At 49.5% G+C, this 20,736-nt stretch overlaps 1 protein-coding gene across 2 annotated transcripts in view; it reads left to right on the forward strand.

Annotated features, from left to right (window-relative positions):
* Positions 1-20,736, forward strand: part of ASH1L (ASH1 like histone lysine methyltransferase) — a 65,015-nt gene that overhangs the window by 5,420 nt on the left and 38,859 nt on the right. For both annotated transcript variants that reach the window (XM_068995476.1, XM_068995477.1), the window contains exons 2-3: positions 1,386-1,908; positions 11,605-16,360. In XM_068995476.1, the coding sequence (XP_068851577.1) occupies positions 1,486-1,908; positions 11,605-16,360 (5,179 nt within the window). In that variant the 5' untranslated portion in view covers positions 1,386-1,485. The remainder of the gene's footprint in view (positions 1-1,385; positions 1,909-11,604; positions 16,361-20,736) is intronic.

Here is a 20,736-nt window from a genome sequence, read left to right on the forward strand (position 1 = left end):
TTTATTTGAAACTTATTTTGAAGTTCATGATATATTTCCATGCCATTCCTCACAATTCAGCCTTAATGACTGTAGAGAAGATAAGGACAGAAGATTCAGGCTGGTTTAGTGCCTGTGATGCCCCTTTCAGCAAATCAGTGTTTTTTCAGACCTGTTTCTGATCCATTTCATTTCAAAAATGATGAAGGTATTTAAGTGCTGAAGATATTTAAACATTTTCTGCTTAGAATGCCCCTAAAGCAAATATCTTTTCAGTACCTCAAGGGAGCCTGCAAGAAAGATGGAGAGAGAATTTTACAAGAGCTTGGAGACAGGACAAGGGGGAATGGCTTCGTGGTGAGGCCCTGGCACAGGGTGCCCAGAGCAGCTCTGGCTGTCCCTGGATCCCTGGCAGTGCCCAAGGCCAGGCTGGATGGGGCTTGGAGCAGCCTGGGACAGTGGGAGGTGTCCCTGCCATGGCAGGTGGGATGAGATGAGCTTTAAGGTCCCTCCCAGCCCAAACTGTTCTGAGATTTTGGGATTTTTGTCTGTGTGATAAAACTACAAGGGGCACAGGTTGGGTTTGTTCTCTGGCAGGGAGGGAAGGTCAGGGCTCGGGGTCTGTGTGTGAGCAGGGGGTCAGTGCTTCACGAGGGTCTGGGGACCCTTACAAACAACTTGACTCTAATTTACTTTTGCTGTAGTTAAGATGATAAGGTTCCCTCTATTATTTTGTGCTAAATAGGTCGATTCTATATTCATAACAGTGTCTGTGCTGATGGAAGTGTGGACTTCCCTCTTCCTGTGCTTCAGGAAGCACGAACCAGTGGGTGAATGTGTTTGGTGGGGTTGGCTTCTGTTCTCCCATCCTTCCTCCTGAATTGTGGAAAGTCCTTAACTAACAAGCAGATTTTGTGGCATGTTTGTAAACTGATGCTCACGTGGGTCAGGCTCAGCTTTCCTGGTGGCTCAGACAATTAAAGCCAGAATATTTCTGGGGTTTGGATGCTTTCTCTTGGGTTTCATTAGCCCCATCCTTCCTTAGATGCAGCTCTTCCAGTGTATCCAGAGTAAAAGCAGCCAGACTGGGACTAAGTGGGCTCTGGTTATAAATAAAAAAATTACTTTGATGATCAATATTAAAATCTATAGCCATCATCTGAAATGTCTTGTGGATGAATTGGAAATTAGAATATTCACATACTTTTGATTTTTCACTTATCATTTAAAAGTGTTTCAGAGATAAATCGTGGATTTGAAGGAGGTGGCTGGAATGGTTGGTGTCTCAGAACATCAGCTGCTGTGCTTGTCTGAAATACAATTGTTTGCTTTCTAATTGGTTTTAATATTAATTTAATTTCTGCTAGAAAATCCAAGTTTATTCTGTCTGTCTTTTCCTCCCACAGAGTGAAAGATGTTGACTGCCCATAGTGGAACAGCTCTTCTGAGGAACATATCTCTGTAAATCTTCCCTAAAATCACCCGAAGGCAAATATTCCGCCTGTGATGGACCCTCGGAATACTGCTATGTTAGGCTTGGGTTCTGATTCTGAAGGGTTTTCTGGGAAAAGCCCCTCTGTGGTAAACATTGGCACGTTGGTGGGCAAAGGGGAAGCGGAGCTCGAAGGTTGCACCAAGGACGAAGAGGACGGGAAGAAGAAGAGCCGGGAGGGGAACGGCGCGGAGAGCGGGAAGGGCGAGGCTCTGAGCGATGCACAGCAGCAGTTCTCGGTGAAGGAAACAAACTTCTCCGAGGGAAACCTGAAATTGAAGATTGGCCTTCAAGCAAAGCGGACGAAAAAGCCTCCCAAGAACCTGGAGAATTATGTCTGCCGGCCTGCCATAAAAACCAGCATCAAGCAGCCAAGAAGGGCTCCCAAGAGTGGGAAGATGACAGAGGAGAAGAGCGAGCACTGTCCTTCGAAGCAAGTGAGTGATGTGGTAGTGGGGTGATTTGCAAGTCACGGTACATTTAAGCTGAGTTTAAAAGCTTCGTCATCTCTGCACCACCGTGTTCTGCTGTTTTTCCATGTAACCTCTGATACTGAAGTGTCTGGAGTTAGAAATGGTTTGATTTTGTGGCCATTAGCAGGAAAAAAATGCTCTTTCGCAGTTTGCCGATTTGTTGTTTCAACAGCAGTGAAAGATAATTCCCATGTTCACCTGGAGTGGGTTCATTTCTGAAAAGTAATGGTGAGATTTTTAGTCTCTTTTCTGTAACAAAGTGGAGGGATTTGGTCTTGTCTCTCTTGAGATGGGGCTCTGGATGTGCTGTGCTTGTCTCTGGTGGTTGGATTTATGTTTTTCCTACCTGTTAGAACCAGTTGTTTTGCTGTGTCCAGGCAGGGTCTGAAAAGTAAAATAGACTTTTCCAAATGAGCGAGAAACCAGCCTGGTGATAACCTGCATGTAAATGCAGTGGCTGGAGAGATGTGCCAGGGCTTTTCCAAACACAAGGAAGTAGCCCTGCCTCGAGGATTTGTTTTTATGATCTCCATGATGTAATCAGTAAGAGCAGCAGAAGCAGATAGGGAAAATAGGATAAATGGCAAGGATTACAAATAGAGTTGCATAGATGGCAAATTTTTGAAGGATTTGGTTACAGCCTGCTCTTTTTTCCAAAAAACATAAAAGTTTTGTTAATCAAATGTTAGAATATACCCTTATGTAGCACTGCCAGGTGATTCAGCAAGGGAATCCAGGGAATCCCTGGAAGCTGGAGTCCTTCCTTTGCAGGAGTTGTCTGTTCAGGGGGCTCCTGCTCCAGAGGTTCCCAAGGCTGAAGCATTTCCCTTTCTCCAGCCTGGGTCCTGTTCTCAAGGCTCCCTGCATAAATCTGTGCTGGCAGGTCTCCTAAGGCAGAGCCTGCCCAAGGGGAAGGAAAATTCCTCACCTTGTGCTGAGGTGATGTCTGTCTGACATACCCAGACCTTTTCCTTTCCCCTGGCACACCCTGACTGGAATTGGCCTTGAGGAAGAGTCACCTTAAAGAGAAGTGAAATTTTGGGGTGACCTCATTGTGGCCTTCTGATGCCTGAAGGGAGCCTACGAGAGAGAGACTATTTACAAGTGACAGGACAGGGGGAATGGCTTCCCACTGCCAGGAGGGCAGGCTTAGATGGGATATTGGGAAGGAATTCTTGGCTGTGAGGGTGGGCAGGCCCTGGCACAGGGTGCCCAGAGAAGCTGTGGCTGCCCCTGGATCCCTGGAAGTGTCCAAGGCCAGGCTGGACAGGGCTTGGAGCAGCCTGGGACAGTGGGAGGTGTCCCTGCCCATGGCAGGGGTGGAATGAAATCTTTAAAATCCCTTTTAGCCCAAACCAGCCTGGGACTCTGTGATTCTGAGTAATAAATTATGTCCTGACAAAACAAGTGTGCTGGATGTTACGTGTAAGGACTAAAATTGCTTTTTCCAGGCTCTACAATGCACTCACATTGGGGTTTTCCTCCACTGGAAGCAGAGGTGATTTTAGTCAGCCTATTGAACAAGAAATTCTCAAGTGTACGTTGCGTAACTTAAAATTTTGGCAACGGCCTTTATTTTACATTCTTCCATTTCAGAACAAGCTGATTATTCCTAATGATGTTTCTAACTTTGGCTTGGAAAACATCAGAAGAGTCGATCACAGTTTGTTACTACACTGATGGTTTTCTTTTTTTTTTTTTAATTTTTCTTTTTGTTTTGTTTTGTTTTTTTTTGACAAGGCTGTTGCAATGAGCTGAATATTGGGCCAGTCTGGAATATCCAACCAGTGATTTCTCTTGATGTCTGAATTGAGGTGGTCCCTGCAGCTGAAAATCTCTTATTCAGGGGAGGTTTAGTGTTAAGTTAATCAAGGGAGTTTTGGGTTGGAGATCAGGGAAAGGCTCTTCCCCCAGAGGCTGCTGGGCACTGCCCAGGCTCCCCAGGGAATGGGCACGGCCCCGGGGCTGCCAGAGCTCCAGGAGCATTTGGACAGCACTGCCAGGGATGCCCAGGGTAGGGTTGTTGGTGTGTCTGTGCAGGGCCTGGGGTTGGACTCTGATCCCTGTGGGTCCCTTCCAGCTCAGGACATTCCATAATTCCCTGCTTCTACACACAAAAAGCACCATTGCATCTGGAGGCTTTCCCTTTGCATCAAGAGATCGTGCCATGGGAGTTTTTTACCAGAGAAAATAATCAATATTTGAATTCGCATGATGACAGCAGGGATTCTTCATCCTTGACATCTTTGTTTATACACCAGGATTTTTTTCCAGGGATCCATCCCATTTCACGTGGAAAGTAGAAAGGGAGGCAAGTATCAGTGATGTTGTAGGATATTACTGATGTGGTGCATGGCACCGTTGGTACCACGTCAGTTTTAAATTGCAGTCACTGCTCTCCTGCCTGGCGAGCAGCCCCGGTGTGTGATGCAGAGGATGCAGATCTGTTGCATTAAATTTGCATTATTTACAAGAGTTCCAAATCCCTGACTCATGATAACTCACTTTAGATCCTCTGCTCTCTCTCCCGAATCGTTCTGAGATGGTGTTTAAGTCTGTCTGTTCCCTGCTGCCATTTTGCACTTTGGATTGTTAGAAATGACATTAAACAACATCCTGCTGATTTCCTGAAGTGGGATTAGAAGTGTCTGTGTGGAAATAAGTGGGAATGATGGTTTAAAACCATCACATGTTTTGAATATAATACCCAGAGGTTGTTTTTTTTGTCTTACTGCCATGAAATAAAGCGAGTTTTAGCACTGCAGATTACACTTCAGCAAAGGAAAATTTATCCCTAAATTTTTGCTGTGGATGCAGAGGAGGGGAAAGCAAACATGTGACCCATTCAGAGTCAGGTGTGGCTTTACTTGGAGCTCTGAAACAGAACTTTCTGTTCTTTTAAAGGAGCAATAAAGAATTAGAATGAAAATGTAGCTCTTGCAGTATGCACAGTTAACCACTGAAAGACAAAGAGAAGTAGTGGAATTCTTCTCCTGGGAATACCAGTGTAAAAATGAAAATAGTAGGAAAATCCTTTGCACTCCCATCTCTGACAGGTTTTTTCCTTCAAGTTTAGTGCTGACAGGACTTGTAAAACGTGGGGAGTGTCTTCAGGTGTACGAATGGAGGGTTTATCCCCAGTCTGAAAGGGGAGTGGGTGGGTGAGGTAAGTTGGAGTCACAGAATCGTTCATGTTGGAAAAGCCTTCCCAGATCATGGAATGCAGCTGTTCCCAGCACTGCTGTGTTCACCACTGAACCCTGTCCCCAGGTGCCACATCCACACGTTTCTGAACGCTTCCAGGGATGGTAATTCCACCACTTCCCTGGGCAACCTGTTCTAATGCCTGAGCACCCTTTCAGAGGAGAAACTTTTCCTTGTATATTTACAATTTGTCCTCCGGAAATGTGTAGACAGAAAAGTTAATAGATATTTTTTCTGAGGAGAAAATCATGGAGCAGAAAAAGGAAACTCAGAAATGACTGAGATTTCCAGGTGTTACAAGAAACAAAATTACCAGGTGCTGCAATAGCCAGGCAGTGCTCAGTTTGCTTTTTGACACCGAGTATGGAACTTGGATTTCATTCTTTCAGAAAGTGTCCTGGGGCAGGCAGGCATTGCTGTGCCAAGCCCAAAAACCTGAGCCTTGAACAAAAATACACATTTTGCCCCTGTTAGTTTGTAGGATGGTGTGTAGGAATGGTTCAGCTGTGCTGGCAAAGGTGCAGTAGTAAAGGTTCAGCAAATAAAAGGCAAGAAGTGACAGTAGCAGCCTGTGTAACTCTCACAGGTTGGGACTTGCCCTCCTGCTCCATCTCCTTATTCCTGTGTAAAACTGCTGAGTGCAGGATTCTGGAGCTCTTCCTCTTGCCTTTGGTCATGCAGGGAAGCTCTACAGGGAAGTTTGCTGATGAAATCACAGCCACCAACTGAAAAAGTTTCAAGCAAAAAAGTAAAGAAGCTGAAGAATTGATTTCTTTCCTTTTTGGATAGCTCAAGAATATTTCCTGCAGGATCTGGGACATAAGTTTTTGTCTTAGACTAATTCCACAGAATCATTGTATTCCTGGTAGTTCAAACTTGCTTTAGAAAAGACTAAAAAGTCTTGGAGGTGAAAAGTAGACGACATTTTTATTTGGGGAACTGCATGGAATGTGTTGATGCCATAACTACAAAACAATTCCTGTGATTCCTCAGAATGCTCGTTTGAATTGTAGCCTGAGCATTGGCCTGAAGTGCAACAGCCAGAGCAGTAATGGTTAAGTCTGTGTGTGTGCATAAAAACCCCTTATTGCTTGCTCGTGGTTCTCAAGAGAAATAACAACATTTTCATTCACAGGCTGGTTCCTTCTAACTACTTCAGGTGTGGGAAGCTGAGACAATCTTGTGTTTTGTAACTTGGTTTTAGTTGAGAAGTGTGACACCAGACTTGATAGATGTCCCTGTTCTCAGGAGAGATCAGCTAGCCTTGAGCTTTTTGCAAATAAATAGCAACGATAATCACAGTAAATAATGGTCTAGTAGTAATAAACCCTGAGATTGTGCTGTAGGGTAACAACAGATGCCCTTTTTAGAATAAAGTTTTTTTGCTGTTGCTGCCTGTGACGATTCTGGAATCACAAAACTGTTTGGGTTGAAAAGGACCTTTGAGATCACCGAGTTCAGCTGTTCCCCCAGCACTGCCAAGGCCACTGCTAACCCATGGCCCCAGTGATGGATTATAACCTGTTAATAGTTTATATAAAAATAACCTGGAATTATTCCTCAAATGAATGGTTGAATGGTGCAAGTCGAGAAACTGTATGTTCACATAGGAGATACGGAATTTCAGTTTAGCTCAGTACAAACTAATACCAATTTTATGGAAACATAACGTGTTTTATGCAATTGCTTTGGGCAATACTTTTATTGGATGGATTCTTACACCAGATAGTTGAACTAAAGATTGCACAGGAGCAAATGTTTCAGTTTTTAAAGCACAACACGCTTTTTGTTGCAACGTAATCTCGCCCTTTTGAACAGCTTTGTGCCCAGATGGGCCATTTCATTCCATCTGACACCACAGGAACGTAGAGCAGGGCTTGAAATTTGGGCTGAAAAGGCACAGAATTCCAGGAAAACTGTTTATGGCATTGTCCATTTGATTGCAGCACTGAGGCAGCAGTGAGGAAGCTTGAGGCAGGTAGAGACAGGAGCTGAGACTGGGTGAAACACTCAGGAGATGCTGAAGGGTCTTTCCTTTTTTTCCACAGTCCTCACAAATCCATCTGATTAAAAGCTGACTTTGTGCTTCCCCTGATACAAAACTGTGCATTTGCCCGAGTCAGACAGGGAAGTAGGGCTCAGGAGGGAATTGAAGTGCTGAATGCTGCCCTGTGAGCCCAGCTGCCAGCACCCGGAGCTGGCGGGAGCAGGAGACAGGGACAGGTCCACGGGAGCAGCCACCGAAGCCCTGAGGACGCTCTGTCACTTGGACTGGACTTCAGGTCTCTGCTTCCCATCCCACAGAACCCTTGTGTGGGCACGGGGAGTTATTGCAGGGAAGCAGGACACCTTTCCTGTCCCCTCCACGGGTGCCAGTCCTGGCTGCTCCCCACTTCCCAGCTGTGGATTGGGAGTGTTCCAGGGGGAAGTTCCCGAGTGTGTCCATAAGATTGCAGCTGAGGGTCAGCCTGACCACTTGGCCACAGGCTGGAACACTGCGGGGGTGTGTCCTGGGGGGTGGATCCCAAAATGTGTCCTGGGGTGGGTGTCTGGGGGGGTTGGGTCTTAGGGAGTGTCCTGGGAATGTGTCCAGGATGTGTGGCCTGGAGGGTGTGTCCCGGGGCTGTGTCCAGGGTGTGGGGGTGTGTCCTGGGATCAGGGAGGCCTGTCCAAGGGGAAGGAGGGGTGTCCTGGGGAGTGTGTTCTGGGGGATGTCTCCTGAGGGATGTGTCTGGGATTTGTGTCCTGGGGTTTGTTCTGGGGGGTGTCTCCTAAGGGATGTGTCTGGGATTTGTGTCCTGGGGGGTTTGTCCAGGGGGGTGTCTCCTGAGGGATGTGTCTGGGATTTGTGTCCTGGGGGGTTTGTCCTGGGGGGTGTCTCCTAAGGGATGTGTCTGGGATTTGTGTCCTGGGGGGTTTGTCCTGGGGGGTGTCTCCTGAGGGATATGTCTGGGATGTGTGTCCTGGGGGGTTTGTCCTGGGGGGTGTCTCCTAAGGGATGTGTCTGGGATTTGTGTCCTGGGGGGTTTGTCCTGGGGGGTGTCTCCCGAGGGATGTGTCTGGGATTTGTGTCCTGGGGGATGTCTCCTGAGGGATGTGTCTGGGATTTGTGTCCTGGGGGGTTTGTCCTGGGGGGTGTCTCCCGAGGGATGTGTCTGGGATTTGTGTCCTGGGGGATGTCTCCTGAGGGATGTGTCTGGGATTTGTGTCCTGGGGGGTTTCTCCTGTAGGGTGTGTCCAGGGGGGTACCCTGGGGCATCTCCTGGGGTTTGTTCCAGGGAGTGTCCTGGGGGTGTTTCCTGGGGGTGTCCAGGGCGGGCTGTGTGTGCTGGCAGTTGGACTGGTGTGGCTGAAGCTGATTTACCTGATTCCCTCAGTAAATGAGCAGTGGAGTCCAGTTCTTTTCTTTTACTGTTGCCCCCTCACAGAAAATGTCCTTTTTGTTCCTGAAGTTCGGGGCTGTGCATGATTGCAGTTTGATTTTGGTATCTGTCTGCAATACTCTTATTCTTCCAGTGGGATCCTCCTTAGTGTCAGCAATATCTGCTATTCGCTTCGACCAAAAATCTGAAATTTTTAATAATACAGAATTGCAAGAAGCAGCTTTGACTCTGTGGCTGATGTTGGGAGGTTTTTTAATGTTTTTGCAGCCACTGCAACCTTCTCCAAAGGTTACATATTTTGTTCAAGATGTTTCTGTTAGAAGTTACCAGATGAAATTTTGTCCTTAAAAATGTCCCTCCAAAATGTTTTTGTTAATCATGTTAGTTATTAAGTAGCTTTATGGCAAAAAAAAAAAAAAAAAAAAGAAGAAAATAATTTTCCATATAAGAATTTTGGCTGTAAATTGCTGAAAAAAAATACAGACTTTTTTGACATCTTGACTGACTTCTCACTAGATGCTTCCTTTTTGCTTTTCATGTTCTTTGAAATGATTTTCAGCGTGCTTGGAAAACTCACTCACCCTTAGATGAGAAAGAAGCTTTCCAGGGCACACGCCTTCAGCTTTCAAAGGATCCGTGTTTGATGCTAAAGTCTTGTTTTCAGAATCCTGGCATCTTGCTTAGATCAAAGCTAGTGTTTGGAAGGGTTTCGTTAGTTATGTATTTATTGTTTAAGTATCTACTCAAACTTCCAAGCTCTTTGCTTGGAAATGGAAGTGAGCAGGGAAAAGCAGAGCCTGCCAAGAGGTGTTGGATTCCCAGCAGTGGCAGTGTGAGAGCAGCACAGAACCTGACCCGGGGGTGGCAGAGCACCCAGGAGGAACAGAAGAAAGGAAGAGTGTGGATACTGATGGCTGAGCAAATACAGGGACGAGGAGCTGAATTCCCAAGTCAGTATTTAGGTGGATTTTTGAAGTCCACCGAACAAAGGAGATTTTCCTTCCAAAGTTCTTGTCAGAATTTCGGGCCATAGAAAGGAGGATGCAGCTCTCTGAAGGTTGCTCACTTAAATCCTCGTTAGGGACTCTCTGGCACTCAGAGGCTGCCCCAGGGAATTCCAGGAGCGTTGGCTCAGAGCGGTGTCATGCTGACTCAGGAGTTTCCATGTGGGTGCCAGGCCTGGAGGTGGGCAGAAAGAAGCCCCCCTGCTGCTCCATCCCTGCAGGAGGGAGCAGCCCTGGATTTTGGGGTGCCTGGGGGTCACTGCAGTGGCTCCCACATTACCCACACCACTGCTTCCCATCTCACCAGTGTCCAGCTTGATCCAGGCTGCAACCTCCTGGTTAAGTCCTGCTGGTGCAGCTGACTGAACAAATACCTCCTGCATGATCAGCACCAAAGTTGGCTGTTTCAGAGGAACCCAGGCTGTTCCTTCCTTCAGCATCCGTGGGTATTTGCTGTAGGTACAGCTCTGGGGTCAGGGTGATGCTGGCTGTAATCAAGGGCAGGAGGTGCCAGGCTGCTGCCATATCAGTTTTTATTGCAGAGGGATGAACAGCTGCAGCATTGATGTCTTTCACTCCGTATTTAGTGTTTGTTCTGGTAGGTCCCAGAAGGTTTTCTGATTGTCTGTATTTGTAATTAGGATCATGGAGTGAAATCACAGAATCACAGTGACTTTAAGCTGGGAGGGACCTCAAAGCCCAGCTCATTCCACACCCCCCTGCCATGGGCAGGGACACCTTCCACTAGCCCAGGGTGCTCCAAGCTCTGTCCAGCCTGGCCTTGGACACTTCCAGGGATCCAGGGGCAGCCACAGCTTCTCTGGGCACCCTGTGCCAGGGCCTCCTCACCCTCCCAGGGAACAATTCCTTCCATATATCCAACCTAAATTTCCTCTCTGTCCATTTGAAGCCATTCCCCCTTGTCCTGTCTCTCCAGTTCCTGATGAACAGTCCCTCTCCAGCTTCCCTGGAGCCCCTTCAGATCCTGCCAGGGGTTCTGAGGTCTCCACACAACCTTCTCTTCTCCAGGCTGAACATTCCCAGCCTTTCTCCATAGGGAAGGGGCTCCAGTCCCCTGAGCAACCTCGTGGCCTCTTCTGGACTTGCTCCAACAGTTCCATGTCCTTCTTATGTTGGGGGACATCAGAACCATGGGCAGAATTATCTCATCAGGGCTCAGAGCCTTCCATGTCCAGCCCCTGCTTGGAGTGAACGTATCCCCTGCACTGCAGAGATGTGTTGGGCACTCTATGTAAAGAGTGTCCTTCCAAACTAAAAGATGAACTTATTGAGATGCTCTCAGTAGGATTTATGAAGGTAATGGGTATTGCAATTTTGATTTTAACCTTTACAGAATAAATTTCAAGTTTGGTTGGGTCCTAACTGGAAATAAGTGTGAGTCTCAGTTACTCCATGTGTGTGCGTTATCAGCCCCCCATGCAAACAGAATAATTTGACTTATTTTATTTTACTTATTTTTCTGACTGTCAGTGGTGTGCTGGGAGGAGAAGCTGTTGGTGCAGGGGCCAGGGGGACGTGACTGAGCTGCCAGCAGGGCTGAGCAGGGACAGGGTGACAGTGCCAGCCCTTGCTGGGCACTGCTCAGCTGCTGCTCAGCACCATGTGAGCTCTTCAAGTGCTCTCACGTTATAAATAGCCCAGCACATTTTTGTTAGTGGGTTTTTATTAATAAACATCAACAGTATTTTTGAAGAATATTTATAATAGTTGGGGGACAGATTAAATGGTTTGTGTTTCCGGAGTGGGAGGGAGTTTTTCATTAACATCAGGAAAGCCTCAACATGTCCACTGTTTTAAAATTTTGCTTTAAATATGAATATCACTATTATTTGCTTAATGTCTTCATTTTATGATGATATTTTATTATTCAAATTATTGATATTACTGTTGTTTGCTTTAAAATGAATAGGATCGTGAAGCCTCTGTTTATACAGTAACCATGTTACCAGAGCAAGTGTTAATCACCTAAACATAAAGAGATACTGTGTTACTCAAAGTGATACTTTGTACTCTGTTCCTAAAGACTTTTTTTGTTTATTAACTCTTAGGACCCTTCAAAGTCTTACAAGAAAGCTGGAGAAGTTGCATCGGTTGAGTTACACGTGGATGAAGGTATCCAAGTAGAAACAACCCCTTTATCTAAGAAAGTTTCCCCATTGCACTCTGAAATGACAGATTATATAAAGTCATCTCCTCCGACTCTTATCAGTAGCCATAATTCTGACTTAAAGGATAGAACAGAAATTAATGGAGCAACAACTGTCACAGAAAAATTGGCGCAACTTATTGCAACTTGTCCTCCTTCCAAGTCTTCCAAAACAAAGCAGAAGAAGCCCGGAAGTGGAAATGGAACTACATCTGGTTTGGTTAAAGACTCCGGGAAGAAGCTGCCAGGAACCATAACTGCGAGTGGGTTGGTTAACAAAGATTTGGTAAAGAAACTGCCAGGCTCTGGGATTGCTGTTGGATTGGTGAACAAGGACTCAGGGAAGAAGCCATTAGGGATTGGCAGCGCAGCCATATTGGTTAACAAAGACTCTGGGAAGAAGCCCCAGGGGATCAGCCCCTTGATTGGATTGGTTAGCAAGGACTCTGGGAAGAGGCCTCCAGCCATCAGCACTCCGACAGGGTTAGTTCACAAGGACTCGGGAAAGAAGCAGCCAGTGACCAGCTCTGCAGTTGGACTGATCAGCAAAGATGTGGGGAGGAAACTTCCAGGGATCAGCCCTCCAACTGCACTGACCAGTAAGGAACCTCTCAAGAAGCCAGTAGGGATCAGCACTCCAGCAGGATTGGTTAACAAGGACGCTGGGAAGAAGTTGTTGGGAATAAATAGTCCTACAGGTCTGCTTAACAAGGATTCTGGGAGGAAGATGCCAGGGACTGGGAACACCACAGTTCTGGTTAACAAAGACTCTGGAAGGAAGACACCAGGGATTGGCAGCCCGATGGGACCGGTTAGCAAGGACTCTGGGAGGAAGATGCCAGGAATCAGCAGTCCCGTGGGGTTGGTTAGCAAGGACTGTGGGAAGAAGCCAGCAGGGCTTGGCAGTCCGGCTGGTTTGGCTAACAAGGACTCTGGAAGTCTGAAAGCAGACTCCCTCGTGCCCTCCTCAGAGCCCTTTAAGCTTCCTTGCAATTCAAACCTCAGTAGCCTTGAAAGCCACGAGCCTGCGGATTTACTGAAGGAAAATACTACCAGCAAAACCTTTGAGAAGCACGTTATGAGACAGAGCAAAGAAAGCATCTTGGACAAGTTTTCAATTCGGAAGGAAATTGCTGATGTAGGCAAAGAGATGTTTAATGAAGGAATGTGTGTTCCACAGGATGCCTACTCATCCAGTGAGAAAGGGATTTATGAAACGTCTAAGCACGAAAAGCAGCCTCCCGTTTATTGCACTTCACCAGACTTCAGGACAGGAGGTGCCTCGGAGGTGTCGACAGCCAAGTCCCCGTTCAGTGCAGTGGGAGAGGGGAATCTCCCATCTCCTTCCCCCACGGTGTCTGTCCCCACCCTGAACAGGAGCCTCTCCACAGCCTCCTCCCAGCTGGCGTCCAACTCCTTGCACTTAAGTTCCACGGCAGAGCTCTTGGAAGGCATTTCCGATCCGATGGGCAAAACGCCGTTCTCCTCGGACAGCACCCTCCTGAGTCTGAACAGGACATTGAACCACACCCTCGGCACCGATTTTAAAGGTGCTGAGAAAGACTTAAGTGATTCAAAAGCATCTTACGTGGAGACTTCAAGAACAAGTCCTCCCACAGGGAAAAAGCCCATTTTGGCAGCTGAGACAAGCATCCACGCTACTGTCACCCCTTCAGTAGTTAGTTTTACCAGCTTGTTTGGGAGCAAGCAGTTCCTCAAGATCGGTGCAATAGCTGCATCCGAGAAATCCTGCCAAGGAGCAAAAAACCTGAGCAGCACTCAGCAATCAAAACCTTTAAAGAAAAGAAAAGGAAGGAAGCCACGATGGACTAAAGTGGTGTCAAGAAGCGCGTGCCGACCTCCAAAGGGTCTGGAACTAGAAAGGTCAGAACTTTTTAAAAACATTTCATACAGTGCACTATCAAGCAGTAATTTGGAGCAGGCCAAATTTCTGAAAAACATTGGATCGTCCTCGTTTGTGGAGCACGAATTCGTCAAACATCAGTTGCCAAAGCTGAATGAAGCTAATGGACAGTCTCTGGCACTGCTGGCTGAGACTGACAAACAAACTCAGAAGTTCTACAGTGCTCACAAACAACCCTCTAGCTTGTGTATGTCGGATGATTTCTTACCTGACATGTACAAACCCAAGAGAGGAAGACCTAAATCCAAGGAAATGCCAGAACTCGAAGGTCCCCCCAAAAGAACTCTTAAGATCCCAGCGTCAAAAGTCTTTTCAGTGCAGTCAAAAGAAGAGCAAGAACCTCCAATTTTGCAGCCTGAAGTCGAAATTCCCTCCCTAAAACAAAGCTTATCAGGACAAGCTTTTCCTAAAAAGAGAGGGAGACCTAAAAGGCAGATCCGGTCATCGATTAAAATGAAACCACCTATTCTGTCTGTGGCACCTTTTGTTGGAACAGAGAACTCGAGCAAGATGGGACCTGAAAGTGAACAGCATCGACCCGGGGAGTTCTTTGAGAGGACGGACCAGCTCCGAGGGCCAGAAGAAGTCCAAAGCCCCAGTATTTGTAGCATGAGTGATTTGGAAGTAGACTCAGACAGAAAAGTTGCCAAGAGAAATAACGGACAGTTAATGAAAACAATTATTCGAAAAATAAATAAAATGAAAACTCTGAAGCGAAAGAAACTTCTGAATCAGATTCTGTCCAGTACAGTGGAACCAAATACCAAAGGGAAGATGCAATCCAAGCTCCACAACACCGTGTCAACTCTTGCTGCCACATTTGGTTCAAAACTAGGCCAGCAAATCAATGTCAGCAAGAAAGGAACGATTTACATAGGAAAAAGGAGAGGGAGGAAACCGAAAGCTGTCCTGAACGGCATTTTAGCCAGCAGTGCCGCCAGTCTGACAGTTCTGGAGAAGTCTACCCAGCAAGCTCCTGGTACGTCCCTAGGACAGGTCCTTCCCCACTTGCTGCCCTCGGCAGCGAATCCCTCGGAGATCCTCCCGTCTCCGGTTTGCTCCCAGTCCTCGGCCGTGAGCGGGGGGCAGAGCCCCGTGAGCAGCGACGCGGGGTTCATCGAGCCCAGCTCGGTGCCCTACCTGCACCTCCACTCCAGGCAGGGCAGCGTCGTGCAGACGCTCGCCATGAAGAAAGCAGCCAAGGGGAGGAGGAGATTGTCCCCACCGACGCTGCTGCCCAACTCCCCCTCGCACCTGAGCGAGCTGACGTCGCTCAAAGAGGCCACCCCTTCCCCCGTGAGCGAGTCCCACAGCGACGAGACCATCCCCAGCGACAGCGGGATAGGCACGGACAACAACAGCACTTCGGACCGAGCGGAGAAGTTCTGCGGGCAGAAGAAGAAGAGGCACTCGTTTGACCACGTGTCCCTCATCCCACCCGAAACTTCCACCGTGCTGAGTAACCTGAAGGAAAAGCACAAGCACAAGTGCAAGCGCCGCAGCCACGATTACCTCAGCTACGACAAGATGAAGAGGCAGAAGCGAAAAAGGAAAAAGAAGTACCCTCAGCTCCGAGGGAGGCAGGACCCCGACTTCCTCGCTGAGCTGGAGGAGTTAATAAGTCGATTAAGCGAAATTAGAATAACCCACAGAAGTCACCATTTTATACCCCGAGATTTGCTGCCTACCATTTTTAGGATAAATTTCAATAGTTTCTACACCCACCCTACTTTTCCTTTAGATCCTTTGCACTACATTAGAAAACCTGATTTAAAGAAAAAGAGAGGCAGGCCTCCAAAAATGCGGGAAGCTATGGCAGAAATGCCTTTCATGCATAGCCTCAGCTTCCCCCTGTCCAGCACCGGGTTCTACCCCTCCTATGGCATGCCTTACTCCCCTTCTCCCCTGGCAGCTGCTCCCATAGGATTAGGTTATTACGGAAGGTACCCTCCAACTCTTTACCCTCCTCCACCCTCTCCTTCTTTCACTACTCCCCTGCCCCCACCTTCCTACATGCATACAGGCCACCTGCTTCTCAACCCCACCAAATACCACAAGAAGAAGCATAAACTCTTGCGCCAGGAAGCTTTCCTCACCACGAGCAGGACTCCGCTCCTGTCCATGAGCACGTATCCCAGCGTCCCCCCCGAGATGGCCTACGGCTGGATGCTGGAACACAAGCACAGGCACCGCCACAAGCACCGGGAGCACCGCTCCTCCGAGCAGCCGCAGGTTTCCATGGACACCATCACGGCCAACAGCTCCTCCAGAACGGTTCTGGAGTCCTTGAAGCGCTACAGGTTTGGGAAGGAGGCTGTTGGCGAGAGGTACAAACATAAAGAGAAACACAGATGCCACATGTCTTGTCCTCACCTGTCACCTTCCAAGGGTTTGCTAAGCAGAGACGAGCAGTGGGTCAGGAGAGAGCCTTCAGAGTCTAATTCCTTGGCGCTGGGGTTGCAGACACCTCTACAGATAGACTGCTCCGAAAATTCCCCAGCTCTGTCCCTGGGGGGATTCACTCCCAGCTCGGAGCCAGCCAGCAGCGATGAACACACAAACCTTTTCACAAGTGCAATAGGCAGCTGCAGAGTCACCAACTCTGCCAGCACCAACGGACGTAAAAAGTTACCCGAGAGCCCCGGACTGTTCAGTGGCCAGGACGCGTCACTCAGCCGGCCCCTCCGGAAGGAGCCCGTGCCTTCCCTGGAGAAGGCCCTGCAGCCACTGTCAGGTAAGGGAGCTCCAGCTGGGCCTGCTCGCCACGAGTCTCGCTGGGTTCTGTTGTACCAAACGCGGCAGGAGCAGGGGGATGGGTGAGGCTTTGGCTCTGCAGGGATCGGTGTGGGGTGCAGCCCTGCTCCTGCCCTCACCAAGGGCTCTATTCCTGCAGTGCCGGCACAGACTGATGTGGGATCTCCCCCAGGGACACCCACGGCACTCTGGGTGTCCCTCTTCCCAGCAGACTCCTCTTGCTTCCTTACAGTCAGGCTAAGGATGCTTTCTTGTGCAAAGATCATTGCTTTTTCCACACAATTTTAACTTTCCAGAGAAATGAAGGAAAGTTTCTCACCATTTTTGGTATTTCCAGAGCCATGTTTCTGTTTGGTTTGAAGTTTGGTTGGTTTAGTTTAGACCAGCTGTTGCTGCTACTGTTGTGAGTAATGTTTCCATTTAAGAAAATGTTTCTTATTCCTTTTGTAACTCCATTTTAGTTATTTTGACAATCTGCTATAACAGAGCTTTCAATCACTGCCTTGAGGCCTCTTGCAACACCTCAGAACAGCTGGGGGCAATGCTGGGGATGCCTGAGACCAAACCTAGAAATTTTGGATTTGTTCATAGCTGGGAAATGCATCTGACAGCTTTGAGCAAAACTGTAACAGGAGGAGCAGGAACAGGAGCTTGTCATTTGCATAATATTATGGAAAAGAAAAAATAACCTGCAAAGGGCAAGTGTGGCTTGTGCTCCGGCCTGCTTCCAGTGTGGGAAGGAAGCCTGAGCTGCTTCTCCCTCCCCTTCTTGCCTACATTCTCCCTGGAAATTTAAATCATTGTCCAAAGCCACTTGTGAGTAATATTTCACAGAGCAAGAACCAGCTGCCAGGACTGAATAATCCCTCCTCACATTCCCAGCTCTCATCTTGCTCCTTCCCATGTGGTACTCCTGCTCTGCTGCCTCCTGCCACCTCCTGCTCTGCACACCTGTCTATGGACAGGGTTCTTCTCTTGATTTGGGGGCGGTTTATGTTTTCCTTCTTTATTTTAAGGGCAGTTGGAAGCAGCTGCATCTTTGACAAGTTCATATTTCTTTGTGCTGGTACTGAAATTACTTGAGGTGGTGAGGGGAGTGTGGAGAAGGCAATAGAGCCGTGAGATTGCTTCTCCTGCAGCGATGGAAGGAGAAATTCCAGGTGCTGGGTCACTCAGAGGGTTAAATTTGGCTCTGAAGAGTGAATTGGTTGTGGGAACCTGTGCAGCTCTGGGAATTTTGAGATGTTTTCCATTGCAGTGAATGATCTGACCTGGGCTTGTGTAGGAGTAACCCAAGGGAGGGGGAGAGCAGAGATGCTTTTTGGTGAAAGCTCTGCTCACTCCCTGCCCCAGGAAGTTTGAGTGATTCCTTCCCACCTGGATCCTGGCTGTGTGGTGAGGCTGGTGTTTGGCTCGGTGTCCAGCTCATTCCCAGGGAGTTCCCAGTGTCCCACACCAGTTGGAAAACTTAAACCACAGCTGGTAAAAAGTCCCAGGAAAGGGAAATGCCAGATTTGGGGGGGTTTAGACCTGTGTCAGTTTGCATGTTGTGTTTGGGGTGTTTTGGTTTTAGCCATAGTGCCTGAATCCATGACCATGGAAGATTAAAGCAAAGGCACAGATAGAGGGAAAACCTTTGGTGCATGAAAGATTGTTTATTTATAAAACCAGATGCAGTTTAGGTGCATGGTGGAGATGTGCTGGACCAGAGCCTTGGAATAAGCAGTCAGGGATCAGCATCAGGGAACCCATCCAGAATGAGTCTTTGGGATCCATAGGGAACGTTTATGGTGCTTTATTTCAGAGTATTCCATGTGGAAAATCCACCTCACCTCCACAGCCTGGCCTAACGGGATGAACAAATTCTTTTTACGATATTGGCCGATGCCAGATATTTTCAGAGGTTTGCCCATGGCTGAGTTGTGTTAGAGAAGAGCTGTGGTTGTTTGTGCAAGCAGGACTCCCGTGGAGGTGGGAGTTTCCCGGGAGGTGAAGCACAGGTGGAAGGTCACACGCTGGGGCTGTTGTGTGGCGCTGGCACAGCCGCAGCCGTGCAGGTCACGAGGCGCTGATGTTTTGTCCGGGGGAGTTTTGTAGGGCACTACATCATCCCAAGTTCCCAGGCGCTGCTCCTGAGCTTCCACAGCTTCACCTCAGGAGTTATTTTGGACAGCTGATGCTGTGTCATAGCCCAGCCTTGCTGTGCTGCTTACAGTTCCCGTGGCCTCGGTGTGTTCTGCTCCCAGTCCTGGCAGGATCAGCCGTGTGGTGGGGCCTGGTGCAGCTGCACCGTCTGTCCCGCTGTCATTCCCTGTGCAAACACCAGGCCAGGTGCGAGGCTCCGCGTCCCGGTCTGGGTGTCCCAGTCTGTCCGTTCCCGTGGGATCACCGGTGTTACCGGGCACGACCCTGTGGGCTCCTGGGGTGAACCGGGCAGTCCCAGACCATGTGTCAGTCCCTGCCCTGAGGGGTTCCGGTCCCTGCCCGAGGGGTCCCGGTCCCTGTTCCGGTCCCTGCCCAAAGATTCCCGGTCCCTGTGCCGGTCCCTGTCCCGAGGATTCCCGGTCCCTGTCCCGAGGATTCCCGGTCCCTGTGCCGGTCCCTATCCCCAGGATTCCCAGTCCCCGTGCCGGTCCCTATCCCGAGGATTCCCGGTCCCTGTCCCGAGGATTCCCGGTTCCTGTGCCGGTCCCTATCCCGAGGATTCCCGGTCCCTGTCCCGAGGATTCCCGGTCCCTGTGCCGGTCCCTATCCCCAGGATTCCCGGTTCCTGTGCCGGTCCCTATCCCGAGGATTCCCGATCCCTGTCCCGAGGATTCCCGGTCCCTGTACCGGTCCCTATCCCCAGGATTCCCGGTCCCTGTGCCGGTCCCTATCCCGAGGATTCCCGGTCCCTGTCCCGAGGATTCCCGGTCCCTGTGCCGGTCCCTATCCCGAGGATTCCCGGTCCCTGTCCCCAGGATTCCCGGTCCCTGTGCCGGTCCCTATCCCGAGGATTCCCGGCCGTTCCCGTTCCCGCCCCGGAGCCCCGGGACCGGCGGGCAGCAGCGCCCCCTGGCGGCCCCGCCGCTCCTGTGCCGCGTCCCGCCGAGCCCGGTGGGGCGGAGGGGGCTGAGCGGGGGGAGCTGAGCGGGGCAGGGGGGGGCTGAGCGGTGGCGGGTGTCACACAGGGCCCCTCGCGGGGTCTGGGGTCCCGGAGGCCGGAGCACCGGCAGTGACAGCCCCCGGGGCACCGGCAGTGACAGCCCCCGGAGCACCGGCAGTCACGGCCCCCGAGGCACCGGCAGTGACAGCCCCCGGGACACCGGCAGTGACAGCCCCCGGCGTATGCCACCCCCTGCCAGCAGCGCAGGCACTGCTGGGCCATCCCCGCAGCCTCCAAAACCTTCTCCCTCTTTTTTCCCCTATTATGAATTACAGCCCATTCCCGCTTAGAACACTTTCTCCCGCTGCTTAATTTCTATTTTTAATCCCAGCTCCCGGGGTACTTGTTTAGTGTAGACTTTATGAAATCAATGCAACTTGGAGTTCCTTAGGAGGAAAACTCACCCTGGAATGACAGACCTGCCGTGGGTGTAACCCCTGGGCAGCTCAGCACCCCCCTGAGCCCAGAAGGGTGGGTGGGCAGAGGGTCGGAATAAAGTGAAACTTGTGGGTAGAGATAACAACTCTTTAATAATTGAAATAAAATTATATATAATAATAGCAGTAGGAATAATTGTTATGAAAAGGAGAGAGGGAAATAAACCCCAGGAAGCACAAGTGGTGCCTGGTATAGTTGCTCAGTACCTGCTGCCAGTCCCCAGCACCGATCGGGGTTTGGAGCAGCCTGGGATCATGGAAGGTGTCCCTGTCCATGGCAGGGGGTGGCATGAGATGAGCTTTAGGGTCCCTTCCAGCCCAAACCACTCCATGATCCTGTGAATAAACCCCAGGAAGCACAAGTGATGCCCAGTGCAGTCACTGCCCACCCCATGCCCAGCCTGTACCCAGTTGGGGGATCCCGGCCATGCCCCCACTGGGCCGGACACTCCGTGGTGTGGAATATCCTGTGGCCAGCTGGGGTCAGCTGTCCTGGCCCTGTTGGCAGAGCCAGGGACACTGAGGAGTCCTGGGCTGAGGGTGAGCACTGCTGGGTACCAACCAAACACTGGGGTGTGACCAACATCATCCTCACCCTGAACCCAGGCACAGCTGAGCCAGGTACTGGGTCAAATTCCCTCAGTCCCAGCTGGAAGCAGGACAGCTCTTCCCAATGCTGAGCACCTGTGCAGTGTCCCAGCTGAGCCAGGTACTGGGACAAATTCCCTCAGTCCCAGCTGGAAGCAGGACAGCTCTTCCCAATGCTGAGCACCT

The sequence above is a fragment of the Aphelocoma coerulescens genome, chromosome 25 (assembly GCF_041296385.1).
Source record: "Aphelocoma coerulescens isolate FSJ_1873_10779 chromosome 25, UR_Acoe_1.0, whole genome shotgun sequence".
In the NCBI taxonomy this organism is placed as follows: domain Eukaryota; kingdom Metazoa; phylum Chordata; class Aves; order Passeriformes; family Corvidae; genus Aphelocoma; species Aphelocoma coerulescens.